The sequence below is a fragment of the Colletotrichum tamarilloi genome (assembly GCF_030869305.1).
Source record: "Colletotrichum tamarilloi strain Tom-12 chromosome Unknown Scaffold_8.1, whole genome shotgun sequence".
Taxonomy (NCBI): Eukaryota; Fungi; Ascomycota; class Sordariomycetes; order Glomerellales; family Glomerellaceae; genus Colletotrichum; species Colletotrichum tamarilloi.
In genome coordinates this window covers 845,659-859,928 of record NW_026849391.1, presented here as the reverse complement: position 1 = coordinate 859,928, position 14,270 = coordinate 845,659, and the positions used below count along the sequence as shown (strand labels likewise).

The 14,270-nt window shown below is 52.0% G+C and overlaps 3 protein-coding genes across 3 annotated transcripts; 1 reads left to right on the top strand and 2 right to left on the bottom strand.

Annotated features, from left to right (window-relative positions):
• Positions 1-1,828, bottom strand: CTAM01_03623 (multicopper oxidase; the record flags this gene model as incomplete). Its single annotated transcript, XM_060519657.1, has 3 exons — positions 1-1,225; positions 1,285-1,577; positions 1,628-1,828. 3 exons carry the CDS (start codon positions 1,826-1,828, stop codon positions 1-3), a joined length of 1,719 nt encoding a protein of 572 aa, XP_060385863.1.
• A 7,227-nt stretch (positions 1,829-9,055) lies between these two features.
• Positions 9,056-9,598, top strand: CTAM01_03622 (uncharacterized protein; the record flags this gene model as incomplete). Its single annotated transcript, XM_060519656.1, has 1 exon — positions 9,056-9,598. One exon carries the CDS (start codon positions 9,056-9,058, stop codon positions 9,596-9,598), a length of 543 nt encoding a protein of 180 aa, XP_060385862.1.
• A 320-nt stretch (positions 9,599-9,918) lies between these two features.
• On the bottom strand, positions 9,919-13,795 carry CTAM01_03621 (vegetative incompatibility protein HET-E-1; the record flags this gene model as incomplete). Its single annotated transcript, XM_060519655.1, has 5 exons — positions 9,919-11,197; positions 11,360-11,429; positions 11,622-11,970; positions 12,103-12,418; positions 12,516-13,795. 5 exons carry the CDS (start codon positions 13,793-13,795, stop codon positions 9,919-9,921), a joined length of 3,294 nt encoding a protein of 1,097 aa, XP_060385861.1.
• Between the last annotated feature and the right edge of the window lie 475 nt (positions 13,796-14,270).

The window sequence follows — 14,270 nt, the reverse complement described above, 5'->3', positions numbered from 1 at the left end:
TTACAATCCAGAATCATGCTTGGGCCACACGGCGGTTGGCTCATACTTCCTCCAAGCATCGCAGGTCGGTTTGATCGATGCCAGGTCGAGCGTTGAAGCGATTTCGCTCTTTCGCTCGAGGAACTGAACGCTGAGACCCATGCTCACATGCCAGGCAATGTGGCAATGCATCAGCCAGGCGCCCGGGTTGTCTGTCTTGAATGCGATCACCATCCATCCAGAGCCGGGGAGTTGTGCAACGTCTCTGCGGGTGGGGTTCTCAAAGTTGAGGCCCTCTGAGCCGCTGAATGTGCCGCTGCCAGTACCGAGGAGCAAGAAGTCGTGACCGTGGAGATGGATGGGATGCGGCAGAGCGCCAGTGTTCTCAATCACCCACCAAGTCCAATCGTTGGCCTCGGGGATCTCAATGATGTTGGCACGTTCCGGCCAGGAGTTGTTGCCCTCAGCAACGTACTCCAAAGTAGGCTTGTCCCACTGAACGTCAATGTCGTTCCCATTGACCTTCCAGCGATAGACCGCTGCGCCGTTGATAGTCGGCGTGTCCAAAGCAATGTCCAGTGTCTTGCTCGCATCAAACTTGTCTGAGGGGGCTGTTCGGGAGAGCACAGGAGTAAACCCGGTGGTATCAGCGCATCCCAGGTTGGCGGGAGGTGTACCTTGGTCAACGGGCAGTCTATCCGGAGATCCATCGTAGAAGAAGATTGAAGCGGGGTGAGGGTTCTTCGTCTCGCCGCAAAGACCGCCGCCACCAACAGTCGCGTTGAACCAGTAGTTCTCAATTTCCTTGTTTGCTTCAATGATTACATCGTAGCGCTGGCCGACAGTCATGAAGAGGCTGTCCTTGCTGACTGGCTTCACGGGAACGAGATCGGTAGCAATGACGGTGAAGCTGTGGCCTACCAGGGAGACGGTGAAAGTGTTGTCAACAGAGGTGTTAATGAGCCTGAGACGGTGCTTCTTGCCCGGGGTCAGCCTCGTCTTCTGGTATTGACCGCCAGCGCCAAGTGGGTTGATGTTTTTGCCGTTGAAGAGAATGTTGTCACTAGGCGGGGGACGGGCTGGCACAAGCTCGGCTTGGCGCAAGAGGTTATCTGCAGTTCCGTAGTACCAGTCGCTGATAACAAATGGACCGAGGTCAATATCGTAGTCAGCGGACGCCGGACCGTTGATCTGGATGGCGCCTGCAACGCCGTTGCCGTACTGGGCGGAAAAGTGGCTGTGATACCTGAAGCAGACGCATTAGTCGGTGGGTCCAAGTCTGCAACAACAAAGAAGCTAACATACCATGATGTACCGTACTGAGTCAACTGGAAGGAGTATGTCTTGCTTTGTCCAGGGGGGATAGGGCATTCCGTAACACCGTTGGCGCCATCTTGGTCATTGTGGCCGCGCAGATGCATGCCATGCCAGTGGAAGGAGGTACCGTTGGTCTGGAGTTGGTTGTGGACGTTGATCTGAATGGTGTCACCCCAGTCCGCCTCGATCGTGGGACCCGGGAACTGGTTGTTGATCAACATGGCCGGCTTGTGAACGCCATCTGGCGCGACATCGGTCAAGTTGCTTAGGGTGAAGTCAAACTACTCAAGTCGTCAGAACAGGTTCAATATCAAGCAGAGAAGATACTCACGGTTCTCAACTTTCCCTGGGGCGGTGTCAAGATCTCGAAATCGGAATCAATGTTGAAGTCTCCGTTCCAGCATTCTCGGTTACCGATACCGTTGGTACCGCAGCCTGTCTGCCTTTGCTCAACCGAACGAATGGGGTTGGCATTGGCGAGGGAAGCAAGGAGGAAAGCCCCAAGGCTGGAGCTGATGAAGGTGGAAAGCATGATGAACGTGAAAGCACAAGACTGGTAGGAGATGAGCGACTGACTTGGTGTTGTGTGCTTTCGTCGAGATATCCGAAGGGAGAGTTGGAATTATATACAACTTGTGTATCAATGTGAAGTCTTGCCTGGAGCAGCCCTTCAAGGCCTTAGCCTCTTTCGGGAGGTCGACATCAATAGTCTCGGTGCACTTGCATGTCCAAGGCCTCGGGGTGGCGTCTACACAGACCGGCAGCTTTCCAGGCATATCTTGATGCGAGTAAGAAGGTGAGGTGTGAGTAGAAGTGAGGTGCATCCTACCCCTGCCCCTTGGGCAGTTACCATGCCTCATTCTGACATGGAGGGAACAATAAGCCAAGTCCCCTTCATGGTGGATACGATCGTGCGTTGTGGAGAAAGAAGGTATGTTTGTTGTGCCATGTGGAGGTAGATGGAACATGCTTCAGGTCGTTCGGGTCGAGCTAGCGATACCGATACGGGGCAGAGAAGATGCGTACTAAGAAAGGATGGAAAAAGCCAAGCAGGGACAAGTCTGGGATGAGGCTGAGCTCCGGCTTGTCATGGGTGGCAGTAGCCAGGCAGACGGAATGCGACAAAGCTGGTTGGGTGGTGCGGATCATGTCAGATCCCCAAATTGGACCCAAGATCTGCCTTGGAAGTGCTAATTTCTTGCCCTATGTCTACCTATGAGCTGCACCGACGGCTACGACGGGCTCGTGTGACACAGGCTGAGAATAGGTGAAGGATGAGGCTGACGGGCCACTTGGAGGACAGCTATATGTCATGGTTCGGTACTCGCGGATGGTCCAGACGTGTGCCGATAGGTTTGCAGTGCATCGTAGGGCGCTTGATTTGGTATTTTGACATGCAACATGTCAGCACAATTTCCACTATCAACTGCCAGCTTGCAATGACACATTGAAGGTTCTGATGTGATATGGATGGTATGTATCCGGGCTAGCAGGCAGAGGTCTGACCGCACCCAGGAAACGTGCGACCTGACTGGAGCACAACCGCGAGAGGCCTGAAAGTTGGACCAGATCGTAGTATATCCAGATGGAACGACAACAGTCACGATGGACCGTCTGAGCTCAGCTGGAAGGCTCGTACGGTTCGGGCACTCCACTGCTTGGCACGGGAGGTATTCCGGCGCTCCAGGGACCCATTGAGTTGTCGAGATTCTAGGGCATGGCTCAGTTGCCAGCGTATCTAAGCGAGGAGGCAGATCGACGCACACGACAAGGACCTGGCTTCTTGCTAGGATGCTACTGTAGACCAGTCTTGGAGTCGGCGGTGAGGCTCGTCTGGCCGGGCATCCGCCAGAGACAGTCGGGTCGGTCGGGGTACGTGGAAGTTTCGCGGATACGAATGCAGAACGGTGCAAAAAGCAAAAAAAGCGTTTCTTGGGTTGCGTTCACCGGCGAGCTGTCTCCAGGGTCGATCAGACCGAGCCAGTACGGAGACGGAGCATCTGATTCGCCAAGACGAAGGTTAGGGACTAATGAGGTAACAAGAGAGCGCGGCACCGTCGGTTGACTAAGCTGCGCGGTTGGTGGGCGAATCATTCATGGAATAAGGTAGTACACAGAGCATGTGCAGGATAACCGGAGCTGGTCGGGCCTATCTTGGTCATGGGCTCAACAACATCATCGGGCGGCTCGTATCGAAATGTGCCGTACACTCGTAGTATACTTTCTCCATAGCAAGAGTCACCGGCTTGCTTAGAGTATTGCCCCGGCCGCATGGTAGTTGGGGGCTATTTTTAGGGTCAGCCGGCGCAGAAAGATGAGGAGGGGAAGAAGCTCAAGGGACCCACGAGGTTGTTGGGGACTTGAGATGGCGTGCAGCAAAGTCTCAAGTGGACACTCTAGATGAACGAGAGCCGGGCCAGGCGATGGTCTGATGGAACTCTGGGAGGATAAGGAGTCAGAGTCAGCATTATCTCGGCCGGGATTACCTTGGAGACGGTCTGGGAGAATTCCAAGGACATGGAAGATGGATGATGAGCTGCAGGATGTGGTATCGTCAGTTGGCGAATGAGAACAGAGAGATGTGATGGAAAGAGGTAAGCCAGGTCGACAGATAGCCGTGCTACGAGGTCGGGATTGGGTTGTTGAGGGTGGCACGGTGTAAGAGAGACGGGGGAAGCGGCATCGGGATAGGCATACGATGCTGCGGTCGGGGAAATCTTACATGAAGGAGCCAGGGAGGAGCTTACCTGCCTGCCCTGCGGTCCTGCAGCGCCTGCATGTACAGTCCCACTTGTTGTATCTTACTGTGTTACTGCCCGCACTTGTCAGGTGACGGCAGTTTCCACATTGGGGTATCCGTACTGTGCATGCGCCTTCCACGGACAATTTTTAGAGGTAAAGTGTGGCTTCCACAACTTTCCGCTGCTCCTTCTCCACCAACTCCTCCTCCATCCCCGGGTTGAAAATACAGGAATTGCTTAGCGCCTGCCGTGCGCCACAGACAACTCACACTCAACATCTCACGCTTATTATTGTTCTCCTGGAAGGCACCTTACCTTGCGCTCATACGCTCTGCTCACATTGTCAGCCAGGTGGGTCTCACCGCTAGAGAGTCGGGCGCTGGCTCGAGCAAGAAAGCAGGAAACTTCAAGGCTCTCATCGCCCTCTCTTTCGCTGCCGCCATTCGACCTACCCGGAATTTTCCTCTCCCGCAAGCTTCTTGCAGATTCCCTCCTGGGGCGCCCGAAGGCGTGTGGCGTGCCTTGACAGCGCCATGGGCGTGGCTTCTGCCTGCCGGGCGACACCTCCTCCAACTTTACAACACCAGCGATTATACAGCATCAATCACACGACGCACCAAATCCGACGAGGCCCGTCAACATCATGCCATCGCCTCTCCATCCCCTGGCTAATGACTGCTGCTGCTTGCAGTAGTCCTCATGTCGCCTCGATTCCCCTCAATCAACCCACCGCTCTTCTTTCGCTTCTCTCATCGACGTTGGCAAGGCATATGCATGTCTCAGGGTCACGACCGTTAGCAACACGAGACATTCTACCGTCTATCTAGGCCTCGCACTCCTCGCACTCTCTTCCGCTGACAGCGCATAACGCACACTTCAATAGATCGAATTCACCCCCAGTTTTTACCTGCGAAGCTCGGCCGAATCTCACAGACCACAGATATGCTCCAACGGAGCATGACGGCCTACATAGTACATACAGCCCACGGCTTGACTGATATGCTGACAGCCACAATTCCGCGCCGTTTTTTCAACCCGCCCACATCACGGCCGTGCCGATCGCCCATCTCCTTTCTGGCAAAGCTGCCGTTTGTAGCTGCCCTTTTGCCTTTTGGCGCCGAACGACTTTTTTCTCGCTCTCACCTCAGCCTGCCAGCCGACCTACCCGTTCTGCAATCTTTACTTTCATCAGGTCCACCAATTGCCGGTACCCCTTAGGACTTCCGAGGTGAAGTCCGAGCCATCGTTCACGTCACATCATTGCCCTTTCAGATCCAACATGTGGGTATGGCATGTTTGGTCTCGTTGACGGCGCGTTTTGAAGACTACTCTGACCCCCCTCGCTTCCAACTGTCCATATCTGTTTACGAAGAGGCGTTCGTCCGGTGTTCTATGATGGTTGCAAGATTTATCCCTTCTGCCCGTCCTTGCAAATCTTACTGCCACAAATATCGCCGAACATTTTCTCCTTTCCCATAGGTGTGCCGCCTTCTCAAGCCCAACCCACTTCGTATCGTTGTTGATACGGCTATATGCGGTTCGACTCCACGTCCACACACTTCCATAAGTTCCTGTGCTCTTTGTACGCCCACCGGCTCAAGCCAAGGTACCTAAAAATCCGTGGATTGGCCCGCCAAAAGAGACACGGCGCATTTTGAGCTGTCCCGCAAGCCTTCCCAAGCTGAGTGAACGCCGCCAGCTCCATCGCTGAATCCTGAGGGTGTACCAGATCCAGTTTTTCCCCACGATCTCGTACGCTGTGCGCAATCTTGGCTTTGTTGCCTCTCTGTGGGCTGAACATTGGTCCTCGTTGTTATGGAGTTGCCTAATCCGCGGACCACAATACGAGCTTTGCCGGCGACTGGCAAAACAGCCCCGGCATTTTATTCGCGAGGTGTTACCTTCAAAGCTGGACTCGAATCTCTCCTGGGCCTAGCGCGGGCATATGTCATTCGGGCTCCAGCGCTGCCAGTCTGGAAGCTCGTAGGGCTACACTTCCGGGATGCAACCCAAACGCCATCATCCCAGCGCTTATTGGCCCTGCTATGATTGACAGGCTCTGCTACCCAAAAAACCACTACTGCGCGCACCAATGCTTCAGGTGAGGTGGGAACCACGACGGTGAGGCACCCTCTGGAAGCTGAGCCGCACCACCGTTTTGGTGGCATGACGCCGAGGGGGAAAAGCAACCTGGAGTTGTTTCCTTCAGGCTAGCGTCGCTCTCGGTTTCAACGATTCCTTCACAAAGAAACATCCGGAAGATTTGGTTTCTCGTCCGGCAAAGCCCTGTCCATCGGCACTCAAGGTTGCAGAGTCGCCCGTTGGCGAGTCTAAGACAAAACTTTCAAACGTGTTCCCGAGAGACCCGCTAAGCTTTAGGCTCGAACCGTCGGCACGCCGAGGCCGCCGTCACATAACTATGGAAAGTGTCAGTTCGTGGCACCAACTCTATGTCTATAGTCCAAGGTATCCTCGGTTCACGTCCGCGATGCTGCTATGGATCATCCTTGCTTGTGATCCAGGCGTGCTTCTCGCACTAGGTTGGCTCTCGTATAGATTGTCGTATGAACATATCGGTAATTATCTCGCAGAGATGCAGAGATTTTGGGTAAGATGACAGTGTCTTCGGTCCGCCGTCGTCCGATCCCGAATTTTGAGTTCGCAATCATCCGATCCGGCAGCTGTGCCGACAATCCGGCTCGGTGCGTATCGGACCCGCTTTCTCCGGGGCCGGTACTACCTTCCATTTTAGGTATCCTCGTAAGGTTGATTCAACGACTTCGATGCGCCGCCTTCCCTCGTCGTATTTAAGAATGAAGACTTATGTCAAGGCAGTCATCGTTGCATTTGCGAATTCACAGGGCATTATAGACATATTTCCAGATACTGATAGATCAGGGGCAAATTTCTTGTTTTGACTGAGTTTTATTGACTAAGGTACTGGGTAGCTAGCTACTAAAGAGTATCTTCACCGTTCAGGTGTGACTGCGAATGGAGAAGAGAACATCTTCATCCTACAGGTGTGATTTTGGTCATCCTGCCACCATTCCACGACCAAGTCATGCTTCCTTGTATCGTCCTTGGCTTACTTGCTGGGAGGAAGGGGCTTGGGAGCCGGGTCGGGAGGGGGGTGAGGAGGCTTGGGGCGAGTGACGGGCCAAGTGGGAGCCATGGCGTCGGTTTGGTTGATGGTGTCGGTTGTTTGGGTAATCGTTGTGGTTTGATGTATGGTTCTTTGCAGAAGATTGCTGGTTGATGTTTGAGAAAGTGGTAAGTTGGTAGGTTGCTTGAGTGTTTTGAGTGTTTGGTTTGGTTGATTGATTGATGTCTGAGTGTGTTTGATGTGTTGATGATGTAGAAGAAGGATGTTTGTTGATTTCGCGGTGGAGATGTTTTGTTTTATAGTGTTGCTGGAGAGGGCGGTCTCGAGGTAGTGAATCATTCACGAGAGCGCGCATGATGGTGACTGTGGTTAAGATATGAGGTAGGTGATCATCTCTAGCTGTCGGAACAGCTTCTTCGGAGATGATCGTGATGCACGGAGAATGAACAAGGCTTCTATTCACAATTGATGATCGTCCAGACTCTGGTCCGTTGACGATCCTGGCATCTTGCTTTCCCATCTCCAATGCCATGCTATGTTCTTCGCGAACAGGCGTGTCTCGTGAACAGGGTCTGTACCACGCGAAGCTACGGGCATTGACTTGATTGCCGGTTAAGGTTCCTTTGAACACTGGGGACCGGCTGCTTGGCGATAGAAAACATTGGCAGGCCGATGTCCATCTCTGCCGAGACTGCCCGTGAGGTTCTCGGAGTTGCACAAGAAAGTTGGTCTGTTGAACAATGAGTCCTCATGGGCTTCTAGGCTTCGATTGACAGCATTTGTTCTGCTTGCTCTCGTGTGAAATCGTCGTTCCAGACACGCGCTTATATCCGAGAGGAGGTATGCAGTGCGGTGGTAGCACAGCTTAGAACACTTGCGCATGTCGTCAAAGAACTTCATGAATAGCCTTTGCGACGATGTTTAGAGATACTGCATGTCCTCGACTGCTCGTGTTCAAGATGTCTAGAACACCACGGCATAGTACAGAGCAGATACACCCAGATCGAAGAGTCCTCATGCGCGATTTCTTAGGGCGGCAAAGCCTGCCGCGCTACCAGTGGACGTCCGCGGCTAAGATATGTCTGCGGTCTGCTAATCAGATGGGTGACCCTGCGAGAGCTGTAGTCCCTTCTACAAGAAGCATATGGACGTCTGCAGAGCTGTTCTCCAAATTGGGACTTCTTCCGGGACGGTACCCTCGTTTTCCGACATCGTGACTTGTGCCTGATATCACCAATTCGCATTGAAACGCTCCGAATCCCCGCAAGGCGTGTGTTCATGCATGCACCGCAACGGCGATAAGACACCACTCGAAGCCGAGTCGCGATTTTTCACGTGATAACCAATTCCATCTTATGAGACGCCGACATCCATATGTAAGCATACGCCCGCTTACCCAAGCAATTCCCCCACGATCACCACCAAACACCAAGCTCAAGGGTCTCGCGCTGAACCTCGCGTCCCGAGAAGCCGCGCGCTTCCTGTCAATGCTACCATCAATTGCACAAGGCTTCAAAGCAAGATGCCACAAGTAGTTAGCTTGACTGCTGTAATTGGCTTGGTCGGTGTCTCTGCAGGCGTTGATCGAAGCTTGATTTCCTGCCTTATTCGCTAGCGCTTATGTTTCCTGGGCCGTTATCCGCCGCTAACGCGATGGCGTCGCATCTCATGAGCGGGGCATGTTTATGAATGCGAGGAAGAAGATGGAAGATAACTGATTGTATGGATATTTAATAAGTTTGATGATTGATTGAGTTGAGGATATAAGAAGTTCTGGTCCCGCCAAGACTGGGTCCCGAACAACAATCAACGACATCCGTACATCATCACCACACACTTCTCCCACGCAACATCCGACCCTCACTCAAGAAGACCCTCAAGCATTATCATCAGTCATCGCCAGATTCACAACAAGATGTCCGACCAAACAACCCCTAACACCTCACCACAAGCAACCCCTCTCCCCCCAGTCCGCCTCATAACAACAGGCCACACCAAAGAAGGCACCTCAATCTTCACATCCGACGCCGTCCTCCCACCATTCCATCCCTTCGGGCCCAAAGCAAGCAGCTTTACATCCTTCCACACAACTCCCAGCCTGCCCGCCTCCAACTTACCAAACACCCCTCCGCAAACCCTGTCAGCATCCCTACCGCGCGCACCAGCGGCGGGCACGTACTTCTGCCTCACCGATTTCCCACCACGGTATAAGGCGCCTATGCACCGGACTCTCAGTGTTGACTATGCGTGTGTGCTGGCTGGGGAGATTGTGCTTAGGCTGGATGGCGGGGAAGAGAAGGTTGTTAGGGCGGGGGAGGTTATTGTGCAGGGAGGGGTGAATCACGAGTGGGTTAATGCTTCGGATGGGTTTACGAGGGTTTTGTTTGTCATGGTTGGGTCTGAGACTGTGGTTCTTGATGATGGGCGAAGGTTGGAGGAGACCGTTTTCAAGAAATGAAGGAGGGGTATGCGGACTGTGGTGATGGTACTCGGAAGCAGCTGGTTCCAGCTTAATTATTCAAGTTTCTCCTCTAGACCCGTCGACCTTTTTGCTGGGCAATTCCTAAACGTTCTTCCTCGGGCTACAGTACAAACGTCACTGGTATTACGTCCGCCTGATGACTTTGAAAATTCTGTACAACACGGTCGGAGCAGAGACACGAAATAGATAGGGCATACGTAGATTCTCTACCCGATCCTCTTCACCTCACCAGTCATTCACCATAACACAACCACTCAATGGTTCCCATACAACAACTTCCGAAGGTTTCGATGTGTTCAGCAATCGCCGTCTTGTTCGAAGAGCTGAGTCAATTCAAGAATGTCATCTTGGAGTGAGCTCTCGATTTTTTCTTGCAAGACCTGTACAATGCCATGGTCTTCCATCATGTGAGGACCGTCCACAGGATAAGGTTTCTTCATCAGTGATGCCAAATACCTTGCTTTCTCCAGATCGAGTTCTCGCAAGGGTATTGTACGAGCAAAGTCGAGAATTAACTTGACAACTTCAAGGTGGCTGCCTGCTGCCGCCGCTGAAAGTGCTGTTCGTAGTCTTGTAACTCGGTTCTCGACACTTTTCTCATTCAAACATTTGAGGAATTTCCGAACAATATCCACATGGCCTCCGAATGACGCTGCGGAGAGAGGATCCAGGGCCTTTAGTTCGAAGTCCGAAATTTCTGTTCGAAGCCAGGTTTCCAGTTTCTTGGAATTTCCTTTCCTTATAAGCGAGAGCGACTTCCGAACTCCAGTCCTGATGAAGTGAGAAAGTATTTGGTCCCAAAGATCCCAATGATCATCCGCAGAGCCCTCCGTGTCAGCCCGTATTGTTGTAGCCACGACGCTTCCTGTCAGGCAGGACGCGCTTCGAGCCATCAACATCTCCACCACTCCGATTTTGCCGCTGTTGCACGCTGCAGCTAATACAGATTCGAACATTCCCCCCTGAAACCGAGCGTGGATATCCGCCCCTGCGTCCAGAAGAAGCTGAACAATCTCCTCACTACCCAACAGTGATGCTGCATAGAGTGCTGGCATGTGAGTCTCGTCCGAAGAGTTGGGAGTGGCGCCGTTGTTAAGAAGAAGCTGCACTATCTCTTCGTGTCCTTCGGCTGCTGCTCTCTGCAGTGCATACCTCAAGTCTATGCCACATAAGGGAATTCCTTTATCGGTTCCAAATTCTAGGAGAAGTTCGACGACTTCAAGGTGTCCATGTCCGGATGCCTCTTGGAGCGCCGGTCCTATCGTGTCTCTGAGCAATAATATCTGGCGGACTCGAGCAGAGCCGGCCATCTCAGCTCCCGAACAGAGGAGTTGCTGAACGATGCTGTGATGTCCACCGGCTGACGCTGCTTTAAGTGATTTCCCGGGAGAAAAGCCAGGTCTTCCGCACAAGATCCATTCGTCCAAGTACTTCTGGGCAGCGTCTATATTCCCAAATTCTACCGCTGTTTCCATATAAAGCTCGAACATCTCAGGACTTGTAGTGACCTTGGTGCCGTCAAAAGCTTTCAGAAGGATGCTAGTAGCTTCGCCTCCCGCTGCCATCAAAGCAGACCTGTTCAAGATGGAACAGCCGGAGGGATCATCAACCGCCCCATGTTTCAGCAGTAATCTGATAGCTTCATTTTTATTCCTGTATGATGCCGCTACTAATGCAGTTGGAAATTCATTAGTAAAGTCAGAATGCCGTCGTCCGCGATCAAGGGGTGGCATGCACCAAACTGCGTTGACCTCCGCGCCGCGCTCGAGCAGTAACTTGATGACTTCTGTCTGGCCATGAGCTGAAGCTGTCATTAGAGGTGTGCCATATGTAGTACGTGTTTGCTCCACCATTATGTTGGGGTCTGCTCCTTTATCAAGGAAGAATTCCACCACATTTCGATGACCCAAAGCTATCGCTGCTTGTATGGGTTCACCACAGCGACCGCTTCTCTCCTCCCAAGGATGACTACATGTACATGTTGAATCTTGAAGGTGACGTTGTCTTTCCAAGTCTTCGAGGAGGTTCTCTACCAGAAATAGAGCACCGACAAGGGATGCATAGTAAAGTGGAGGTGGCATCTCATCGCCTTCTCCAGCCCCGTGAGAATCGAGGTCCCATAGTTTATACCAATTCTTCATTGCCCCTTTCTTGTCTCTGAAAAGTAGTAGCATCTGATCTTGAAGCCGTAGAGCGAGACTATCGTGGGATACTTCAAGGTTGCAGTGGCTGTGGTTATCGTATAATGCGGCGCAAATCCCAATGCCCTTCCTCCAGTGGTTCACCCACTCCTTGGCAGCATATTCCGCAAAAGGATACTTTTCCACAGTCTCTACACGTCCGAACATCTGTAATTCAGATTCTAGCAGCAAAGTGAGACACATTGACGCCATCAGCAGATTTCCACAGCGCTCGTGTATACTGAAAGAAGCATATCCTTGCGGTAGGAGAATTCGATCAGACTCGAGATATTCCTGTACAGAGAAGTGGGCAATTCGAATGACAGCCAGTCTCGTGTAAGGTTCTATGGCTACTTCTGTGAAACCCGGGCAGATTTCGAGAAGAGAGTCTGCATCTGGCAATTGCCGATCTGGGTTCAAGAAGGACGTGGCACCGATTTCGATTGCCAAAGCGTTGATTAGCTCCTGCACAGTCAATGGTTTTGATGCGCAACAGAGAATCGTGAGCATCTGCTTGGCGTAGTCTTTGTCGGGAACATTCTCCAGCATTCTTTTGTAGGTCTCATCCAACGTTGGAGGTAATGATTGAAGTCGTCGATCGAGAGCCTGCTTGCTCCTTGGACACGTCGCGAGTGCTTTGAACTGACATTCAACCCAACGAAAACTTACAGTCGTCAGTATTAATAGTCTCAGATTGAGATGCGTCTACTCACACGCCATGTGCCTTCTCGGTCAAGACCTTTTCAATCAGGGAATGGTGCTCGTTCAAACGCTTAAGACGCTGTCGGAGAAATTGCGAGACATAGCTCGCAATATCATCATCTATCCCTTGGTGCTTCATCAAGATGGTCGCTTGATCTTCGATATCTATTCCTTCGCGAATATCTACTTCATCTCGGCTGGTCACCAAAAGATGTACTCCCAGCTCTGACCAATCCCGAATCTCTTTCAATGTTTCCAAGAGACCGAATCGACTAGTTTCCCGAGGGCTCTCGTCTAGTGCATCCAAAACAACGTAGACGTTTTGGAAAAGCCGTAAGACCTGACGGAAACATTGAAGTAGATCTGCCGTGGACGGTGGAATGTTGTGTTTCTTCCTCAAATCGTGTATTCTTTGCAGTGCGCATGGAACATAGTCAAGTTGGTCAGATAGCTGCAAAATGAGCGCTCGGAGCATAGCTGATGCATCCTGTTTGGATTCATCATTAAATGAAAAGAAGAAGAAACAGAGCCCGATGGAGGGGTTTGATCTACGGTGACGGAGGGTGTGCTGTATGACCGTCGAACTCAGAACAGTCTTTCCGCAGCCGGCAAAGCCCTTCAGCCAAAGAAACGAGTTTGACCCCTCCAACCAGCGAGTGAATTCAGGCCCGTTGACGAACCAAGCACCAGTTCCTGGGTGTTTCTTCGAACATGCTTCAGTAAAGTTGAAGGTCGCGTCAGGAGCATTGAGCCAAGTTCGGATCTCGGAGGAGACTTGTGAGGTTCGGATTAAGTTGAGTATGGCATTGGTATTCTCGATTTCATCTTGTACGAGATCGATGGTCTGCTGCTGCAGTAGCGATAAGGCTAGAGACAGTTGACTGATGAGATAGTCAATGTCTTCGTGCAGCTTCAGGAGAGTGCTCTCCCTAAACGGGTATGCCAAGCGACGAACGACACCTTTAATTGCAGCTCGAGCACCGTCGGTCGGTTTCTTCTCAAACTTCCTCGCTTCTTGTTCCAACTCGTCGATGGACTCCTCGCAGTGTTGGATCGTGGACTCAATGTTTTGAAGCAAAGCCGCCTCACTGGATCGAAATTTTCGATCGCTGAGATGGGTGTTCAATCTTTCGAGCAAGGATTGTAGATCTTCGAGTTTCCGCAGGGTGCGAGCAATGTCGGAGTGCTGGTCTTTCGCGGCACTGTAGTACTGGTAGATTGACTGCACGACCTGAATCCCGAGGGAAATGATCCCAACAACACTGCCTGCTGTCGACAAGGGATCCGCCATGGGTGACGAAGGTGAGAATAAGCCGTATGCGTTGCCGGTGTGTTGAATCTGGGTGGTAGAGGAAGAACTTCAGATGCTTCGAGGGCCTTGGGAGGAAATCTGGAACATAATGATTTGACTGTGCGAAGGAAGGATCAAGAACCAATCAAGCCAGTCAGCCCTGCTGCGGCTGCTCAACCTGTGAGCGTTTGCCTGCTGTGGCTTTCTGGCGAACCACCGTTGGAAGACATGCTGACGTGGGTGCAAGTGCGACACATCAACCTGCATGGGGTGGAAGACAACCAGTGAGACCCTTGCTTTAGCTTGAAAAACGCCTTGCCACATAGCCACACTACAGCTTCTTGAGTTTGTGTTCTGCGTGCATGAAGGCAGGGCCCCAAGAGGAGGTGATCCGTATCACAGAGCTTCCTTGAGTCGCTTCAACGCTCGAGTTCTCTGAGAAGTATTTCGAAGTGGCATAAACAAAGTATGACTT